The following is a 21,069-nucleotide window of genomic DNA, read 5'->3' as shown; positions in this document are numbered from 1 at the left end:
ATAAGTAATATTTACAGTATATATATACTGTGTGTGTGTGTATGTGTATATATATATATATATATATATATATATATATATATATATATATATATATATATACATACACACACACATACACACACACATACATACATACATACATACATACAGTACATATATATATATATATACAGTGTGTGTGTGAGTGTGTATATATATATATATATATATATACATATATTGAAATATACTTATTTAAGAAAATTGCATTAAAATATAATTAACTTTTATCATAAATATTATAATTTATGGTTATGTTAGGCCAGCGGAGAAGACTTTGGTGACCACTGATATATACACAGTACACCTTTTATGAGCATTTGTATTTTATGTCAGATTAATGCCTTAATGAAGTTGGAACATACTTTAGATGCTAACACTGGACGCTCAGCCAGGAGACATGGATGCTGTCGTGGGGGAAGGAAGGATAAGGTTGATTCATATTTTCAGTGACGCACAAGGAAGACAAGGCAGAGCTATCATACCAGCTGGTGGAAGCAATTTAGATGATAACTTCCTACACCCTTGGGCTGTTGTTCCACAACAATGCATCTTATTGTGCGGAAGATATTGTCAGGCTGATAAAACACTATGCACACAGAGGAGACGAAAAAAAGAAAGCTATTAGAAGTTTGATAGAGGTAAATGTAACCCCCCATACCTCAGGGGACTGGGACAAGCGGTTCTCTGTATCACAATGTCGACTTGTGTTTCAGTACATGCTGTATATTAAACATCCATAAGTTATTGTTTACATTGTTATTTTGGAAAATGATTGATTGTTTTTTTAGTGACAATAATATCTAATAACAGTTCTCCCATCAAAATATCTGCATTCTAGATTTTTTTGCATTTTTGAAGTTAACTTCTATCAAACCACTCAAAATGCTAATATTACAGCAGGAACATCTACCACTGCTATTTAAAAAATTTTTTTTTAACTGATCACCATGGCAAATACATGCAGCCTTACTATTTCAGGGTTTGGTTTTGTTTCTTGTTTTTCCAATCAGCTGTGTAAGGATCAGCTTTAGGAAAGGTCAAAAAGTTTTTTATAATTACATTTTAAGATTGATAAACTCTTGAAGTTTTTTTTTCTTACCCAATCCTCCATTTAAAGAATATCAAATGTCAGATGAATTCCATTAAGGAACAGCGTATAGAAACCGTAACCATAAAGAAGCACACAGATTTTTAATGGGAACACATTCATGTTTTTATTGAAGAAAAGACAGAATACAGCTGGCATTTCTTCCTCCGCGTACATCAAAATCGGCGCAGTTGGCGTCTTTACAGCGGTTACGCACATGAACGCACGACCCGGCAACCACTCAGATGTGATAAGGCATATTAATTCATCAACAGATTAGCCATGTGCCTACAGTGTAAAAAAATGGCTGAAACACTGTATGGAGCAGATATATTACTAAGAATCATTGTTTAAAGTCAAAATATTTCCACCTGTTAAATAAATACTGAGTATGTATATATCTATATATCTATCTATATCTATATTCAGATATAGATAGACATAGATATATTTATATATAGATATATAGATATAGATATAAAAAACACAATGTTGAATGTACAGGGATGTAATACAAGCGTGAAACCTACAGTGTGAACATTCTTTTTTCCTAGAATAAGGAGTGAATTGTTTTTCAAGGAGGATGAGAAAACATTTTTTGTGCATCGTGTATGAAGTGAGTGTGACACTGCTGAACTTAAAGGGGCTGTGCGTGAATTACATATCATGTGTTCTTCTCGCCCATATACAAACCATCCTTGATTAGAGACTATTTACAACTCCCCATTCTTCCTGCACATCTTTATCTGAGAGTTTAAAGCTTCCAGTATCAAAACGAAATCACATTAAATGTCAGTAATTCAATATATAATATATTGTAGAATATTTTGTTCAAGAGTATAAAACACAGCTGAAGATGGCGATAGAGGACAGGTTTATAATCGGACTGGCTTAGACCGAGCGACCTAGCGGTTACATGGAGTCGAAGTCGTGATCGCTGAGTTCGACGACTTCAGGGGTCATGACCCTCCCCATGAAGAGGATGGAGCCTGGAGAATGAAGGGACAAATAGAAAGTCACAGTCACTAGTCAGTAGCAGCTGCTAGAGGCGTGATGGCTGAGATGGCGACAAGGATGCATTGCTGTTCGGATGTCGAACTGCTGACATTTATCTCAACATATATAAGAGCACAGCTAAGCTAGCTAGTGTAGAATAGGGGACACACACACATACCTGTCCTCCTGTTTCTGATGACGAAGAAAAACGGGTGATCGGCCATGACCTGTGGGTACAGCACTAGAGTCCTGGTCAGGGCGATCATCCCTGAGAGAGAGAGTTAACCAGCCGTTCATAAAAAGACGATGCTGTGTGTGCAGTCATGTGACTGATCACAGAGATCATGGTTAAGTCTACCTGACCCAGCAGCTCCCTCTGCCCCCTCTTCGGTCACCTCTAGGTAGGACTTCTGCACCGCCTTCCCAATGTACAGGTCCTTGCCATCTGACACACACACACGCACACGCACACGCACACACACACACGCACATCTTTAAATACAGATGAGACTCTCTGACACATAAAGGCGTTCAGTCTACTTGTCTTCTGAGCATCAGTAAATCTTTCACGGCGTGATGCGTGCTTCTTCTCTTATCTACCACCCTGCCTGAGCAGCCTTCGTCCTCTGAGAACAGTAGAGCTGCAGACATGTGAGCGAGTACAGGACGTGCTGTACATCCACACATCCAGCACAGTCTCCCACTATAAACCTCATTCCGCCCGACCAATAAGAACTGGGTGGTCAGAAAGAGAAGATCATGACTTAATGCTTCATTATTTAATTTAATATTCCTACATCTTATTTGTCTTTCAGTTAAATCATATTAATTTATTCTCCAGTCACATTTATGTTCTTTTATTTCTCCGTCTCTATGTACATATACCTCTGCGCGTGTCTATTTTTACCAGTTGATGTGACAGCTCTGATCTGCCCACTCAGTGCCAGTTACCTTGGTTACCTTAGAAAGTACCTGAGGCTACTTCACTGCAGCCAAGGAGACGAAGATGCACTGAATCAAGTTCTCATGCTGAGCCCATCCGAGAGTCTATTTCTCTTACAGTTGGCATCTAAGCGTTTATATAATGACACGATTAGTCATGTGTATATAAGTGTTTTGTTCCTTACGTGGACGTCTGACTGAATGCTTACCTGTCATGGCGGAGAGATCGGCATTGTTGGTGAAGATGTTTTTTATTCCCAGCTCCTGCAGAGAGGTCTTCAGGTCGATCTTCTGCTCCACTTTGAACCTGAACGGTGCAGTTCCAATTGAACAAAGTCACAAATTAATGCTCAGACATTTGTTGTGGATTATGTGAGATAATCCCGCAATGACAAAGTGAGATTATTGTAAAATGCTGGGTACGACGTCCTGATACAGTAGGCTGTGATTTCAAAGCTAATGCATTCATTATTGTGTTTACCAGTGTTTATGTGTGTGTTTGTTTCATGTGTCACCTGGGCAGGTAGACCTCCACCTTCTGCCGTTTGACATTGTTAGCCCACTCCTCCAGCAGCGACGCTTTGATGATGGGCTCCAGAGAGGCCAGCGGGACTTCCTGCCGGGGCAGAACGATCATCATGGACATGTCCTCCCCCTCGTAGGGCATCTCCAATACCTGGTACACGCCGCCAGCTTCTTGTGAGCCATCGCTGAACTCGCCTGATGGGGGAGGGTGTGAGTGGAAGTTACATACGCCTCTACGCAAGAGCAACATCCACCAGAGTTGAGCATGTTAAATTACATTGATTACATGATGACGACAAAAACGAATCAGTATCCTCCATCATCTCTCGTGCGACACTCTGTGAGGCGGTGCTGCAGCAGGGGGAGAGGTGTGACTTCCAAAACTGTTGACTTACCAGTGGCTGTGCATCAAAATGAGCAAACAAATATGGCCTTCTCTCTGAGGACCTGTCCCTGTTCTGCAGCACTGCAGCGCACATCCACACAGTATGCTCTGACAAACACACAGACACACACACACACACACACACACACACACACACGGATCTGATCTCAGAACATGTGCGCTCTGTGAACGTAGGTGTGTGCAAGTGTAAAATCTCACAACAGACATTCAGACTGCACCAAAAATAACCAACATGCGTCAGTTTATGTAGCAGTACAGTAAGAATCTGTTGAGATGTAAAATAACCATTAAGAAGTAAAAGCATCATAGCACAATAGTAGTAGTAGCCAGATAATTATATTAATTTAACAGCCAAAGTAGAAAAAGTTTAACACACCCGTAACCTCATTAGGAACGTTATCTTTTTATATTTAGTGTTAAGTCATCTAAAAATGTAATGACAAAGCATTAAAATGGATAAAAGCAAATGTCTTCAACTCTAAAATGACTCCACATGAATGAGACAGTCACAACTGAGAAACTGTGACATCCAATAATATAATTTGAAGCAAACACTCATGAAACAACCTCCAGACTGTTAGCATACAGCTAATATTATATGACATGGACAAAACAGCCTTCAAAATAAAATCAACGGAGCAAATGGAAAGGAGTTTGTGCAAGTGAGGAATATCTGAGCAGCGGAGCTCAGAGAAGCGGAGAAGAGAAGCCTTTCCTGGGAATAACATTTGAAATATTAATATTTGAGCTCCAACGCTGTCATTTTAAATAACCTCAGGATGTATGAGCTGGAAAAAAGCAACAAGCACACACACACACACATGAAAACAGATCATCCCTACCGTAGTAGAAGTCTCCCTGCTGGTACATCATTAGCGTCTGCACTTCAGAGCCATCGTCTTTGCTGAAGGAGAAGGTCCTGGTATGCTCTGGCCGGAACTGATTTTTCCAGGAGCCCCTGAAGTAGACGGCGTTCACCAGGGTCAGACGGGTCACGCTGGTGAAGTCCTCTGCTGATAGCAGCTCCCGGATCTTACCTGGAGGGCGCGGATCAGAACAGTCATGCCTTGCCCTTAATGATACCCCCCCCCCGAATCTGACTCACTCTCTGTATTATTTTCCACCCAGCTGTTGATCTGGTCAGCCACAGCTGCTGATTCGCTGAAGTCCACCGTTTCCACTTTAGCCTGGAAGTATTTTCTCATCAGGTGGAGAAACTCCGGGTTAAAGGCCACACCCTCTTGCAGGAAGAGGCTATTGGCAAATCGGATCATGTAGTGGGCGTCGTCGTCCGACAGAGCCGCCGTCAGGTTCTGGAGCAAGGAGAACTCCCCGCCTGGAGAACGCAGACACTTGTATTCATGCGGTCGGGCATGCAGAAAACAAGATTTGCAGAAGATTTTCCAGTGTTTGCATCTCCAGCTGCTGAGCAAGGAAAATATGACTCATGTCTCACCTGGCACCAGGTGGCTGAATCCCACAGCCTGTCGTATTTCCTCCAACGAAGCCCCCCTGGCCCCCAGCTCCACCATGCCCAGGGCGACGGCCACGCTCAGCGGGGAGAAGATGATGTTGTCTTGCTCCCCCGCCGCCTGCAGCTGGTGGTACAGTCGGACTGAGAACTCTGATGTGGCGTCCTCCGGTATGTCCGCCGCCTGGTTACCGTAACTCGGCAACAGGACGGAGAGGAGGAGTGCGGACAGAACGTCCAAGATCAGCATTGCAGCTCAGGACGAGTGAGCTGAGTGAAGGAGGAGCTGGACGGAGAAGATGAAGATGAGGTAGAGAGACAGAATTATAGGGGAGAACAGGGGAGAAACAGGGATGACAGGAGTTTAGAATCAGTCAGGCTTCCTGACAATTGGTGGAACTGAAAAAGATTCTTCCTCATTAAGATGCTCGGCAACTTCTGCTGTGAAGTGAAAGAATGGGATAAAAGGAGAGAGAGGGTGGATGGAGTAAAAAAACCAAAACACAATCCCGAATCCAGACGACGGGGCGGCGGGAGCGGGAGGAGGCGTTCAAACCAGTTGAGTTGAGTGTGAAACATAACAGGTAGGAACAGATGGAGGGAGCGAGAGAAGATGAACGACGGGGATGGAGGGAAGTACAGCTGTACTGGAGCCTCCATTGATGTTCAGAGCACATCTGCTAAATGAGCTCATACATATTTTACCAGCATTCTTATCATCTCCAGTCAAATCGGGTTCTTTTCTTCAAAATCTGCAGCCTTCCATGTGTGTCTGTGTGTGTCTGTGTGTGTGAAGTGGCCTTTGTGTGCAAGTGTATTGGTTTCAGACTGTGTAGAATGACTGATTAGAAAAGAGGCCTCGACCCCCCCACCCCATTCCTCCATCTCCTTCTCACCCACCAATCTCCTCCTCCTGCTTTGCAACCCCCTAGTTATTGTACACTTAAGTCATTTTACACATTTTACACGAGGAATGCACACGCACGCACGCACGCACACACACATACGCGTACACACACACACACACACACACACACACACTTCGCAGTCTCTCGCTTGTGCTGCTGTTGCCATGCAAAGCATTTTCTGCTGACAGCATCCATGATATGTAGCGTAGAGGGAGAGAGATTTAAAAAAAAAAATTTTCACACCACGTTTATTCATAAAAGTCAAATTACAAAATAATCACGTTGACATATAATCCAAAAGAGATTCACGTAAAGAGGATTTTCAATAGTACTGTGTGTTTTCTGAACAAGGAAACATCAACCTTTAAACATTTAGCAAACTAAAAAAAAAACCAGAAAATTATCGGTTCTCCACCATCATCTCTTCTACAATCATGTCTTTTACTTTTTTCCATAGTTTTTTTGATCTATAAAAACTCTTGGTCTGTAAAAACTGGATCACCACTTCTTTTTTTACTCTTCATGTAAAAGCTGACGCTATCCAGAAACATGTTGAGGTCAGGAATTTTTTTTTTTAACTTTTGTCCTTGAACCTTTTGTGTCTTGCAGGAATTTTTTTTATCTTTTGCGAATCATATTTTTATGTTACGCCCTCTCTCAGACTGTTGTCATTGTCCTTCTCAGAGCTACTCGTATCAGAGAGAGAGAGATATGTTAAAACAACATGTGATCGTTTGTGGCGCTGTTTGCCTGACAGAGGGCCTCTATTAGACTGGAATCTGCTGGTGGCTCCTGTACAGGTGGGACGACTGATCACAAAGCATCAGAGAATCAACAACAACAACAACAACAACAATAGGCAGCAGCCAGAAAATCAGCGACCCCATGCTGTTGTGTTAACCATTCTGTACGTTGTGTTCCAGTAACTTGTAGGAAGATAAAAAACAATAATAATGAAATATTTCAAGCTAGAGGAACTAGGTGATGACAAATCCGTTAACAGACCAGCATCTTTATTTTCTTGTTTTCAATAAATGGTGTGAAAAGAGGCAAAAGAAAAACCTCCTCTGAACAGCTGGTATTCCGGGGGACGTGTTCCATCAGCAACATGAACATGTAGCTTATTTTAAATGAATAGCAGCATAGAGTAAATACCAAATACATGCACTATTTTGTTTTAAATGTACTAATCCCCCCCCAGGTTTCCAGGTGTAGGGGAGGCTGAGGGTGGAGGGGTTGTCTGGCAGAGAAAATGGAGGTAATGTTCCTGACCTTCTGAGCTGTGGGAGTTGAACTTTTCGGAGACAGGCAGCCCTACTTTGTGAAAGGAAAGACCCAGCCATGCAATTAAGTCAGGAAAAGCAGCGCTGAGCATCACTGTGAGTGTGTGTACGCCGGTGTGTGTGTCTGCGCGCAAGTGTGCATGTGTGAGTGGATAACAACACCATGGGTGGCTGGCTTTTACTTGTAACGCTGACACCAGTCTGACCTTTTGAGCCGTGGCAAACCGTCTGCAAGAGGATCCTGCACTTTGCCAGTTTGGCCCATCGGTGACACGGAGCACGGCTTCCAATCCGCCCGGCCGGGGTTCCCAGCATGCCTCCCAGGTGGAAATCCAAAACCCGTTCATTAAACTGACTAAAAACAGTCAGGAAGTCTCTCATGGTCCAAGTTGCAAGAGTTTAATCCTGACAATTTGATTAATTCCATGCAATTAAACTCACTGGCCTTTAAATGCAGCCTCTAATCTGTCCGTGTAATCCTAATTCTCAAGCAAAACAGATCGGCGGTTGACATTTGGATGACTAAATGTGACGTCACACAAACCGGTCACACGTATGTTAATCCTTACTGCCATTTAAACCCGAAACCTTGAGACGACACGCTTGGAAGGCCGAAGTAAGTTATTAAACATGTATTAAATGCGCGCACACATCAGTGAAGAACCCAGTTCCACTCACACACTTCTAACTCGGGGTTACCAAGGCAACTGTGAGTGATGGACATTTTCCGTTTTGCAGAGCAGACAGAGAAAATTTTTACCCTTGAAAGATATCTTCCTTCGTTTCAGATAACTCGTTCCTTTTTCTGCAAACAGCTCAGCGTTTTCTGTCTCGAATGCTTCTTGTAAGAACTCTTCACTCAGTTCCAGGTCTGCCACTCAACACACACACACACACACATACACACACGCGGTTACCTGTTTGTGAATAATTTTTGCACAAACATGTCAACCTCCTGCTTGTCCCCCCCCCCCACGGACAGGATCGCAATGGCGTCTGTACTTCATTTCAAATAACAGAAAACTGGTTCACTTAGGCTTTAAGTACATTTCCAAACTTCTGAAGATCGCAGGCGCTTTGACGAATTCTGTGAAATTGCTAACATCCCATTTCATGGAGGCCGATCCCGCTGGGATTAAACTGCAGAGAATGATGTCTGTGATTATCTCTGGCCCCAGAAGACCTGGAGTTTCTACGATGTGTGCTTTGTTCACAATGGCAGGGTAATCTAGAAAGATTTCACCATGAATATGTCTAACATATAAAAGGTTCTACAGTACAGAGATAATGGCGTCCGATTATCATTCATGAGTTTCAATTTTTCCTTGGAGGCGCCATCACTTTCTCCACGCAGACTTGAGTGAAGAGGATTAAACCTTCATGTGGTGTCTCCCCCCTCCTTATGTGGAGACTCCCAATGCAGATCAGAACACAATAGCCACCACAGGATCGCCCCATTGCGGTCAGGAAGAAGGACTTCCATTGAGGTGGACACAGCTCCTGGCCACATTGTGTGTTCTGCTCACACATTCACCGTGGACATAGAGTAGGGTATGGGTAAAAATACACTGATCCGCCGGGCTGGTGACATCATTGGAGCTCCGTTATAGTCACTCACTACAGTGTTGGAGAGGAGGACATTGTCCAAACTAAGGGCCGTCTTGAACAATGACTACCACCATCAGTATAGAATACTGATGGGACAAAGGATTTCGTTCAGTAGTACCATGAAGCTTCCTAAATACACCACTGAACGCTACAGGAAATCTGTCCTGCCTGTATCCATGAAGCTGCACAAAGGCTCACTTTGACGTGGTGATGAGGAGGAATGAAGCATATATATTTTTCTATTTTTTTTTACTCTTATTTATCTATAATCTGTGCTCTTTTTTTCTTAATTCTAAATGATCTATTCTTACTCTTACTTTTTGTATATGTTCAAGCATTTTCCCCTTTGGAGATCAATAAAGGATTCTGATTCTGATTGAAGGAACACCTTCAGTGGTTCACACTACGTCATCTCCATAAGAGCCACTACAGATCCAGGATCTTGATTACCCAGAAATAATCCTGATGTGGTGATTCTGGTGACTTTTGTTCATAAGACTAACAGGAAAAAGTGGAATGACAAATAATAATTCCACAGATTGCCACAAAGATTTAATTGTAGTTGAAAGTGTAGGCTGTCAGATTTCATCTTCAAATGTTATTACACTAGCTGGTGAGAAAAACCATCATAGGAGAAATGTATTAAACTAATAATGATTTTTTATGTAATTCCTAACCCCTTTTTGATGGAGTTTTCCACTCCGAGTCCATGCTTATTTTCAGTATTCTAACATGGCTGCTGACTCTACAGCCCATCCTCTCTGCTCAGCACCTCCGCTAATTCAGCACCTTGTTAGAAAATGACATAATGTGCTTTGGAAGTCCCGGGATGCTCAGTGCACACTCCACAGAGGGCAAACAGAGGTTAACAACCCTTTATTAATCCCTGCTAACAGAGACACCCGGAGGGGAGAGACAGAAGGGGGCAGATGGGGAAGAGAGGTGAAGAGATATACAGTAAGTACAGTTTGAAAGAAAGAAAGAGAACAAGAACAGACAGAAAAATCAGCAAAACAAGTCTGATGAAGGTGGAAGATTTGCAAAAGAGGGGGACATGGAGATAAATGTGGACTCACCCAGACAGGAAGAGCCAAAAAAAGCCGAATGGAGGTGGATTCAGAGCCAATGATATCTAACGACCCCATGCAAGGCATGACAAGATGGTTGATTGCTCCCAACACTCCGCCACACTTGTCATTATGACTCTTTTCTTTCTCTGTATCAGGAAAATGCAGACACACACGCTGACAGTGACGGCGCTGTGGGAGCGTAGCAGGAGGGCTGAGCTGTAATTGGATCGGCCTTTATTTGGGGTCAGCGGCAAAAGTGAAAAGACTGGAGAGTTTTTCCAAATGGTCTAAAGATCGAGGGAGACACCGGAGAACAGGAAAGGTCGCAATCAACCGGTCCAGTGTGGGAAATTTTTGCGTGTGTGTGAAGGTGTGTGTATATTCGTGTGTGTGGCAGTAAGAGACGTAAGGAAGGGAAATGAGGCGGGTGAAAGGGGATCACTGGGTGAGGAAGAAGAAGAGAAGGGAGCAGAAAGACATGAACACGCACGGAAAATGAAAGCCGAGGCATCCTTTATCACTTCTATGTGTTTGATTATACATTTGTTTACATCTGATAGTTTTCCAGCATCCATGCATTTTAATTTTGATTGATGATTTGGCGCAGTATGTAAAACTGACAATTCATCTCATCCTTTTTGCATTTCCTCTCATTCTTTAAGTCTCTCATAGAGCTCTTGACCTCTTTCATTATTAATCTCTATCTCCCCTCTGTCACTGCAGCAGTTTCCGAGGGACAAACCTGCGACCTGAGCATGGATGTGCAGATTGTGCAAAAAAAAAAATTGTGTCCAGCCTCCTCTCTTTATGTCCTTACACACTGTGAAGGAATAAAACATCTCCAATGTATTTTTCAGGTGTGTGAAGTCCATTTTTGGAAGCAGGTGTCTTTGCTCATCACCACCCAGCTTTTGTTCGGCTGCATTTCGAGTAAATTTAAATTCAACACTCATTGGCGTGAGTGTTTTTCAGCACAAGAAATAATTAAATTACCCTTCTTCTCACTTCACACTGCAGTACATCACAGGTTTGACGGTAACCTGAGAAGATGCATGGCTGGTTGGCTGCAGCAGTTTTTGCAAATGTTCTTTAATCACATGAGAGAGGAAAACTTCACTCCATGCACATTATATACACCAGGCATGCTCTGATCAGGCTATGGAAACCAGGTCCGTTGCTTCTCCCTTCCCGGCTCTTTTTGTTCGGCTAGGCTGATTTGAAAGACATTTAATTATTGAAATGCAATTACTGCAGCGCTCAGTGGGAACAGGAAGGACACACACACACACACACCCACACTAATACCATAGGAGGGAACATGTAGGAAACAACAGGCTATATATCAAAATAGAGCCGTGATTCCGGTGCATGTGGGATTAACGTGTTGAGATTATGACTGAAAGCATAGCGATTTTCCACAAATGGAGATCCTACAATGACCTGAATGCAGATTTCTGAGGTCATTATCTTAGTTACTGGGATTAAGAGATCATAGGTGGATTGGGAGAATGAGACATCAGGAGGAACACTGAATATTCCAAACGATCGACCATGTTTGTCAGTTTTTTTCCTTCATTATGGCATCACAATAAAATACAGTGAAATTTATTTTAGCTGGATGTTCCCCCCACCTCTCTCAGGTAACTGAGCCTGCTGAATTGGACGTCTCTGTTAAATAAATTTACGCCCAAGCCACCGAAAAGACATAGACCTGCATGATGGAATAACAAGTGGTCTGTGTATTGTGTGTGTGTGTGTGTGTGTGTGTGTGTGTGTGTGTGTGTGTGTGTGTGTGTGTGTGTGTGTGCGTGTGTGTGTGCGTGTGTGGTTTTGCGTGTGTGTTAGTATGTATGGGGTGGAGATGGGGTAGGAGCACCCTCGGTTACTACAATCTTCCTCGTTGATGCACACATGCACTTACTGCGCCTTTGCCTGCAATTCAAGGACAACAACCGCACTGCAATACAAACAAATAAAAACAAGCGCAGCAAGATTTTTTTAAAAAACCACAGCATTGTCTGATGGACAAAAGGCTTTAAAAACAGGCTTGAAGAAATATGTTTGGTACCAATGTACATCCCATTATTAAAAACGCACACATGTTGATTAATGCATACTCTAAAATCCTCTAACACAACGGCACATTCCTACACCTTCATAAACAATAGCCTGGTTCTATGGGAACACTCACATTATAGGCAATTCTTTTTATTTTGCAGTAACAGTATTACTGGTTCATTGTCCTCAGACAGAACACCACACACTCTCTACAGAACCCGTTGTGGATTATTGCAGAAAACGGCTCTTACCGATAAAAAGGTGACGACCACGTTAGACGAGGTGATGTGAGCGGTGTCTCTGCTGTTCTCCTCCAACGCCGCAGCTCCTTGCTTCTTGCTTTGACACAGACTCCGCCCCCTCCACATCAATTGGTCCAACGAACGGCCAAAGAGTACGGATTGGAAACAAAAAGTCATCTGTTATGTGTATCCGGCTTTGCTTATACAAACGTTTAACGAATTAATTTATTTTATATATTCTTCATCACTGTAGTTTTTAATAACTACGCTCTTCTATTATTTGAATATTTCTATTAAGCGTCTAATTTATACCTTTCAAACATGGAAGAACTTAATCAAGTGTTACAACAGTTATACTGTTGTGAATCCGTCATGCTAACCGATCATAGTTTGCATTACAGATAATCTTGACCCACAGTATGACGCAGTAGTTCACTATTTTTTTTTTCTTTTAATTATCTCGTATACATTTCTTGCCATTCGAAATATATTTCAAACCGACAGACTGCTTTGCAAAAGTAGAAAGGCGCTACGTTTATCAACAGATATGTTACAAAGGTTAAAACGATAACGCGCCACCAAAATATTCTGGTAGTTGTAGTCCGTTTCATTAGCCTTCACAATAGAGGGATAGGGAGAAGACTCTTCGGGAGAACTACAATCAGCCTCCTGCACGTTACCTACGGACAGCAGTCAGCACCGCCCACCCCGGCTACAGCTTAGTCATACACAAAACTTCCTGAATGATGATAGTGTAGAGTCGCCTTCCTGTACGAATAACTGAAGCACAGTACTCGTTTATTTTATTTTATTTTATTAATTCACATGTTTCCGCCATTGTATCCGCAAACTAGTTTATTCGCGGGCGGAGTTGTTCACCTGCTCTAACCTGCTAATCTCACGATAGCACGTTAGCGCTACCTGTTCAGTAGTTTGTTTTTTTCATACTAGCACCTGCAGTATCGTTTTGGTTACTTCTGCTCATTGCCGGCGGGACAGGTAAGTTAACGTGAATCGTGTACACCTATAGTTTTTCTGGGGTCCCCCCCCCTTTTTTTTTTTTGCTTGCAGGAGCGCTGCTACAGATAAATCTCTCCTGGGGCGCAGGCCCGCATTACTCAGACCACTTGCTGTATTTAAATGACACAAGCTATTCATGAAGATGATGTTACTTCGCCCACCATAACTACTGCACAGTAACCATCTCACTTTAATCTGTCAACACTCTTAATCTGTCCGTGTAATCCTAATTCTCAGCCATTTTAATTATTAACATGTACTTCAACATGTGTTTTGAACTTTCTACATATATATATAAAATCCTGCATGCGTATATCATTAACAACCTGGCTCAAGTTAGTCGAAATAAATAATTTTATGTATTGATTCTGTATTTCTGAATGTGTAAGGGATCATATATGATAGGAAAAACACTTCATGGACTGAACTAGAGTGTAAAAAACAAACACACACCTGTTCTTCATGTGCACACACAAGTGAAAGCATGTTTTAATTCTATAAATATTTACTTAAGCATTGAATAATGGTAATAATTTAAAAAGTAATGCTTAATGTACGAGCAAATAATAATTTTATGACTTGAGTCAACGTTGTTAACTTTATTGTTGAAATTGCAATGCAATTTGCTTACTCTCAAAAAATAAGAAAATTCTAAGTGAAATAGTAAAGAGTAAAAAGAAATCATAATGGATTTAGGTTAAAATACACAAGAGAAAAATGTACACAGGAGCAGATTCATTGCAGTGGTACAACTGCAAAATAAATTTTATAGTAAGTGTAAGAGGAATAATAGTAAATGTCCAAAAATTACTCAACGGTTGGATTACAAGCAACCCAGTTTGGGTGGTTTCGAGCCATTATTTTTTTTAGGTCGCAACCAATTCATATTTACTGATGTGCTTTAAAAAACAAACCCACCGCCAATGATTATAGGTTGTTAAAAGTTATTTTTGATATTTAGCTGGAACACAGCAATTTACTAGTGGGGTGTGTCCCACAATAAAATGGGTTTGGTAACGCCTTCAGTTCCCATAGTGTCACCAGTGTTCACCTGCTGGTGAATTCTGTCTTTAGTTCTGTTGCCCACCAAGGTCAATGGAGCTGAAATCTGCATGAAGAAAACTGCTTTTCTACAATTAAATTTGATCTTTAATTGTCTTTGCTGTCCTCTAGTGGTTTGAATTCTTACCTTGATGCATATATGTTATTTAAGAACAGTTTAAAAACCTTACCAAAAACAGAACTCAGATTTTCCTGTTCCAAATTAAGTAACACCGCCTCATTCCTTGACCAGGAAATTCTATTGGGGCATTGAAATATGAAACATTAATACACGTGAGATTGGGTTATTTTATACAAAATAAATAAGAATTAGATAATAGAATAGAAAATATACATTGAAATCAACTGAGAAATCAACTGAGAAAGAACTGCTCGTGTGTATGTAATGTAAATGTGAGATACAGCTAATGTTGGCTGAGGAAGAACTGGCCCGGAAGGTATCAGTTATTAGTGTGTGTGTCTATGTGTGTGTGTGTGTGTGTGAGAGACAGAGAGAGAGAGAGAGAGAAAGAGAAAGGACACAGAGTCTTTTCTCATATTTGAACCACTCCTTCCTTATTGCAGACATGCGGTAGAGTAATTACCATGTATGCCAAAGTTCTTCAGTTATTGCAGTGGTATTTTATTGCGGCGTTAATATCAGAGAGGGTGTTCCTGATTCAGATATGACTCATGTCTGATTTGCCGCCATTACACCCAGCGGAACACTAAAGTGGCGTTTAGCAGCGCGTCTGCTGTGTGACGATCACGCCCGTGACCGAATGGACTTCTGGGAAGAAGTCCACGTAGCATTTTATGATGCATAATGGGCAAGATTAAATTGGGTTCATTATTGGTATTATTTTAAAGACATTTATGAATTTCTCTCCATTGCCTGTCACCATTTTTCAATGCCAGAACATTTAATTTCCACAAAATGAGGTCGCCGGATGGAGTTTTTCATTCTTTTAGTCATTTTCCTCTTCTCTCCGTTTATGTCCCCCTGCTTGTTCACCTGTCGGGACCTCTCCCTCTTCTTCATCAGGTCTGCTTCCATTCTGTCGGTGTCTGTGAGCGATTGAAAGCGGTGGAGCTGGCATCAGTGGACAACCTCTAAGGACTGGCTGTTGTTCAAAAAATGACCATGGAAGACATGAAGAATGAAGCAGATGCTGCATCCACTGTCTCCATGTCTCTCTACAATGTGATGTATCCTGTTTTTAACCAGGTACAAATGCAGGTTTGAGCGAAAATAAAATTGTTGGAGAAGAAATGTGTGTAGGAGATTGTAATGCTTGTTTAATGATGATACCGTTCGAGGTTCAAGTGTTTATGGTGCAGGAATGAGACAATAATGAAACAATAGATGAGCGATGATTAGTTATTCTACAAGTGTGGTTCCTGAAATGAACCGAAGTTGTGTGTGTCCAGGAAGTTTGAACAGAACCTCTACTTTAAGAGAATAATAGATTGAGGCCCTTTTTCTACCAGATAAAAATAAAAAGTACCATCCTTTCATATTGCAGGATGTCTGGCTTGTATGTACTTCCTCCTGAATTACATTCAGGACAGAAGAAAGGCTGTGATAACAGCTAAGCTCTGTGGATGTAGCAGTAACACAACGAGTGGCTTATGTTTGTGTTTTTTACAATTTGCAGTTGGAGAAAATCAACCCATCGGCAGCGCAGATGTTGAGAGCAGCTTTCATAAAGGTAAAAAAGAGTTTGCATTTCACGGTATGAACAATCCCTCTTGTGAGAACTGCATCTAAACCTTTTTACCTTTGAAATAATCTGAATTCTGTAGTTGCTGAGAGTGAAGTTGTGTGTTTTTTGTGTGTTGAAAGGCTGAGAAGGAGAATCCGGGTCTGACACAGGACGTTATTATGAAAATACTGGAGAAGAAGAATCTAAAAGTCAATTACAGCGAGTCCCTTCTGCGCATGGCTGCAGACGACGTGGAAGGTAGGAAGCTCGGAAGCTCAGAATTGTGCGTGCCAGGAGGAAGATGGTGGAAAATGATGTCTCCACCAAATAAACCATACAGCATCACAGGCATTAGCTTTAACAACAGAAACACATAAACTTCTTCAACATGCCAATTTTTTTTAATCACTTTGTAACTTTGTGAGGAACGTTTTCTCGTCTTTGGGGCAGCAGAACGTTTCGACATTAGCCCACTCATCCACTAGGGGGAGCTGTGTCTCCACAAATCAGCTGCTCTTCCTGTTTCCTCTGCCTGTAATTGAATTCCTTCTGCTACGCGCAGTGATTGATGGTAGTAATGAATTCACACATGCATACACCCACACTTGGAATTTATTGTAGGTGCACCTCTGACATATTCCCAAATTCCACCTTAATCCCTTCTTCACTTAGCGAACTTAACACTGTTACTTCAAAGTGTATGTGCGGATCACTTCTGATCACTTATGCATATGCACCGTGGACTTGTTTGACACATGCGCCGACGTTAATAATTGCTTCATTTCTGTGTCCCCTGCAGCTATTTTCATGTGTCTTGACGTTCCCGTCACTGAGGGGTTTGAAGATGTCTATTTTTCTTTTCTTCCCGGTGTTTTTCAGAGTTCGTGATTGACAGGCGAGAGCCGGAGTTCCAAGAGCTGAATGAGAGGGCCCGAGCCCTGAGACACATCCTCAGCACCATACCGGATGAGATCAATGACAGAGTAGGCTTCTTACAGACCATCAAGTAAGACAGCTCAGTAATTACGTGGGTGTGGACGCCAGGTTTAATTTGATAAGAGTACGTACGTACATCACTGGAAAACGTCTGGAGAGGATTTTTGTTAACCACTGAGAATCTTTTCTGTCTTTCAAAGCATTTAATATGGTATGAAAACAAAACCTTCAGTAGCGTTCATGTCTTCATGATGAAAAAGGAAGGATATCCTTGTAGGATAAAGGATTTCTTGATGAGACATGATGGACAATGAGGTCTGTGTCTAGCCATTTGTCTCGTTTCTTTAAGGAATGGAGGGGTGGTGGTCATATAGCCCTCCTGCTGGACCTCCAAACGGAGTGTTTGCAGATGCGACTCACACGGAGGAGTAGAAAATAGTCGCAGGTTTTGTTAACATGAAGGATGGCTGCCGGTTGAGTAAAAGAAGTGCATAAATATTATATATCTTCCCAAACAACCAGGAAAACTGTACAAAAAAATCATAGGAATCTCTGATTTATGGAAATGAATATTTAAACAGGTCTCTGTGACATGCCCATGTTGCTTGCTAGGGCCATCGTCTGGAGGGATGAATAAACAGAGCGGACTGTTCATTTGTCCTACTGATGCAAAAATTGCAAGGTGATAATATGCTGCCTATGGAGGTCTGGGCTTTAAGCTGTAACAGGACTTATTGCTTCTTCCCAGACGCACCTTCATTCAGCTGGAGAGTGTGTGCGTTCGTGTGCAGAATAAATGAGCACGTCTGTTGCAGGAAGCTGCAGTTGATAATTGTGTTCAAATAAACTTTTAATTGTATGCATCTGGAGGGTGTTTCATTGGAATGTACTTAATTTTTTTCCAGCTATTCTGTCCTGCTGTATCAAGGAATGAATTTTAAAATTAAAGAGTGAGATCAGCTTCCAGTATTTGAGAAATAGAGTATTTTTCAAATCTGATTTTTAACACACGTTGCCACAACGTCAAATCAAACTTGAAACACGAGGGTCGGGTTTGTGATCTGGAAATCACTAAGGCACATTTCTGAGTCTTCATCGGCCAGAGGAGAAGTAACAATAAACTTTTACTGGTGTCTAGTCGAAAAAACGATGACACAACTTGAAAGTTTCTTCACAAATACACACACAGACCCGCTGAAGAGAGAAAGTGAAAAATGTTTTAATTTTCTTGGCCCACTTTGCCATTTTTTTGATCAAATCCACAACTCTTCTTGAGTCACTGCTTAAGTTACTTACCCAGCGGACAGCTTAGAAATAAAAGCAATTCAAAAGGGATGCTAAAAAAAAAAAATTAAGTTACGCAACAGTGGATTTTAAGTGCATTTGAGGGGAGTGGAAAAAAGTTCAAGGTGAACGTGTTTCTCAAGAGAAGAAGGGGAAGAAAAGGCAAAAAAAAAACCATGCGACGCAGCGTTGCCGCCTGATAAAGTGATTTTAAGGTATCGTTTCATTCCAGAATACACACCTTTTTATTACATCTCCCTCTCTCTCTGTCATCACAGAGACACTGCCAGCGCCATCAAGGAGCTGCTAGACACCGTTAACGCTGTCATCAGGAAATTCCAGTACCAGAACAGACGGGTAAGCAGGTACACACAGCCGAAGAGAAGCACAAATGCTTTCTGTGGAATAAGTGGAGCTGAAAGGCTGTCTGTATTTATTGGTTAGGCGCTGGAAAGGCAGAAGAAAGAGTTTGTGAAATACTCCAAGAGCTTCAGTGACACTCTCAAAACCTACTTCAAGGACGGAAAGTATGACACCTTCTGGTTTATTCTGTTTTTGGAATTTTTCTGTCTGGTTTTCTTCTTCTCCTGTCATCCTACTCACTTGATCAGCCTTCTCTTTTTTCACACAGACATGCAGCTACACCATTTGAAAGTTGTTAACACGCACACTCACATACACACCTAGACACACACAATCTGTCACCGCCACGTAAATGGTTGTTGTTTGATCACGGGCCGCTTCTATCAAATCCACCGTTGCTGAATAATTCCATTGACCCTGCTTCTTGTGGATCCGTTGCTGGCTCGTATTCTCAGAAGCCTCGGCGTTCTCCTTTCCAGCCGGATCAAAGTGTTTGCAGGATCAGTCCTAATATTGGTGCCGCACTCTCTCTTTGCGTGTTTGACTGACACACGTGTCATGCTTTTTTTCCCAGGGTGATGAATGTATTCGTCAGTGCCAATCAGCTCACCCACCAAACCAACATGATCCTGCAGGCCTTCAAGACCGTGGTGTAGCAGTCGGAAAGAAGACACACACACACACACACACTTGTAGTTTCTCATTTTGGCACGATGCGGTGTAGCTACGTGGCTTTGAGGGGAGGTTCGGTCGTTTTATAGTAAAGCTCTTCTTCACTTCCTTCATCCTAAACCGTCACCGTAATGCAGTGAAATCTTCTTATTTAATTTGTTTTATTATCGATTGATAATTCACCGATCATGAAGATGTTCTCTTGACCTCTTTAAAGTCAGATCAACTTCACGTCACAGTCAAGTGAAGATTAAGGCCTTGTTCAGACTGGTCACCCATATCTGATTTTTAGCCCATCCAGATTGATATCTGATATGTCATTTGTAGTCTGAACAGTCCCATACCACATGATATCCCATTTTTGCGGGACAGATTGAAACCACATTCAGGAGGTAGTTCCGTGTCGGATATTGACAAGGTGCGTCTCAGTCTGAACAGCTCCAAACACTCCGATCTGATATGGCGTCATATTAGCGACGCAAATACAGTCAGCCCAAAAAATCGCATATGGAAGGAAATCTGACATGCCTGCAGTCTGAGCAAAGCCTAATGGTGAGAAGTTGCTGCATGTGGTGTCAGAAGAAAGTTGTTTTATTTCTCATATTTATTAGATTGGGAACCACGTGTTCATATAATCAAACAAAAGGGAACTTTCATGATTTGCAGGTGAAAATGTTTTTTGTCCTTCCCCAGCGATGTCAAGCATCTTTCAAGCAAAGCCTTCACAGTTTTGAGTTGAACTTTTCCACCGATGTCAAAGGGAAACATTTGTTTTATTGTAAAACTCTTGCTGTTCATGAATAAACCCACTTTTAGAGACGAGATTCAGAACCAGAGGAGGTTGAGATCCTTGGAACCGGCATCAAGTCCAACAGAGGAATGTTGAGAACTTTGTGCAACACAATAAAAGCTTCTGCAGAAACCTGAATGGATTTGTCTCATTTCAATGTTAAAGTATTCTGTTACGTTTTTAACGTGATTATTTTTGAATGTGTCCTTCCTGTCTTTGATACTTAAATTGCAGCGATCTTGCAAATAAAAAGAGGAAGAATAAATTCCTCAGTAACTATAAAGTCAGAGGTGTGAGGAGTGTGTCCAACAAATGGAACAGCGTCTTGTGAAACTGCTGTGCCCTTGTATTCTTGCTCCTACTCTTTCCTCCCGGATCCAAAACCAAATTTCCCCCCCTATCCATTCCAGCAACTTCATTCTTCTCCCTGTATAATAGTAGATTTTCCATGGTGGATTTATGGGGGGGCTATTTCGGTCTCTGTACCGACTCCTGCATGCTCCGCTGTAATCCAATTGTGCTAGTGTTAATTTTTAAAGCTTTATTATTGAAATCACCGAGACCTACATTTGTGATGTTGCCACCGTTGACGACCGCTGTAATCAGCTCCTTCAAG

General features: G+C 41.8%; 2 protein-coding genes across 2 annotated transcripts; one reads left to right on the top strand and one right to left on the bottom strand.

Moving 5' to 3' along the window:
• Nucleotides 1–1,282: 1,282 nt before the first annotated feature.
• On the bottom strand, nt 1,283–12,780 carry serpini1 (serpin peptidase inhibitor, clade I (neuroserpin), member 1). Its single transcript, XM_068317808.1, has 9 exons — nt 12,651–12,780; nt 5,458–5,758; nt 5,107–5,337; nt 4,844–5,038; nt 3,586–3,790; nt 3,280–3,377; nt 2,487–2,573; nt 2,307–2,396; nt 1,283–2,121 (listed from the first exon to the last, which is right to left on the bottom strand). The coding sequence occupies exons 2-9, from the start codon at nt 5,720–5,722 to the stop codon at nt 2,045–2,047; spliced, it is 1,248 nt and encodes a 415-aa protein (XP_068173909.1). The 5' UTR covers nt 5,723–5,758; nt 12,651–12,780; the 3' UTR covers nt 1,283–2,044.
• Nucleotides 12,781–13,354: 574 nt separating this feature from the next.
• On the top strand, nt 13,355–20,584 carry LOC137596678 (programmed cell death protein 10-B-like). The gene is made up of 8 exons (XM_068317381.1): nt 13,355–13,640; nt 15,748–15,930; nt 16,361–16,414; nt 16,549–16,666; nt 17,288–17,414; nt 18,907–18,985; nt 19,073–19,155; nt 19,566–20,584. The coding sequence occupies exons 2-8, from the start codon at nt 15,841–15,843 to the stop codon at nt 19,645–19,647; spliced, it is 633 nt and encodes a 210-aa protein (XP_068173482.1). The 5' UTR covers nt 13,355–13,640; nt 15,748–15,840; the 3' UTR covers nt 19,648–20,584.
• Nucleotides 20,585–21,069: the final 485 nt, after the last annotated feature.

The sequence above is a fragment of the Antennarius striatus genome, chromosome 6 (assembly GCF_040054535.1).
Source record: "Antennarius striatus isolate MH-2024 chromosome 6, ASM4005453v1, whole genome shotgun sequence".
Classification (NCBI taxonomy): Eukaryota; Metazoa; Chordata; class Actinopteri; order Lophiiformes; family Antennariidae; genus Antennarius; species Antennarius striatus.
This window is presented reverse-complemented; position numbering and strand designations above follow the sequence as displayed.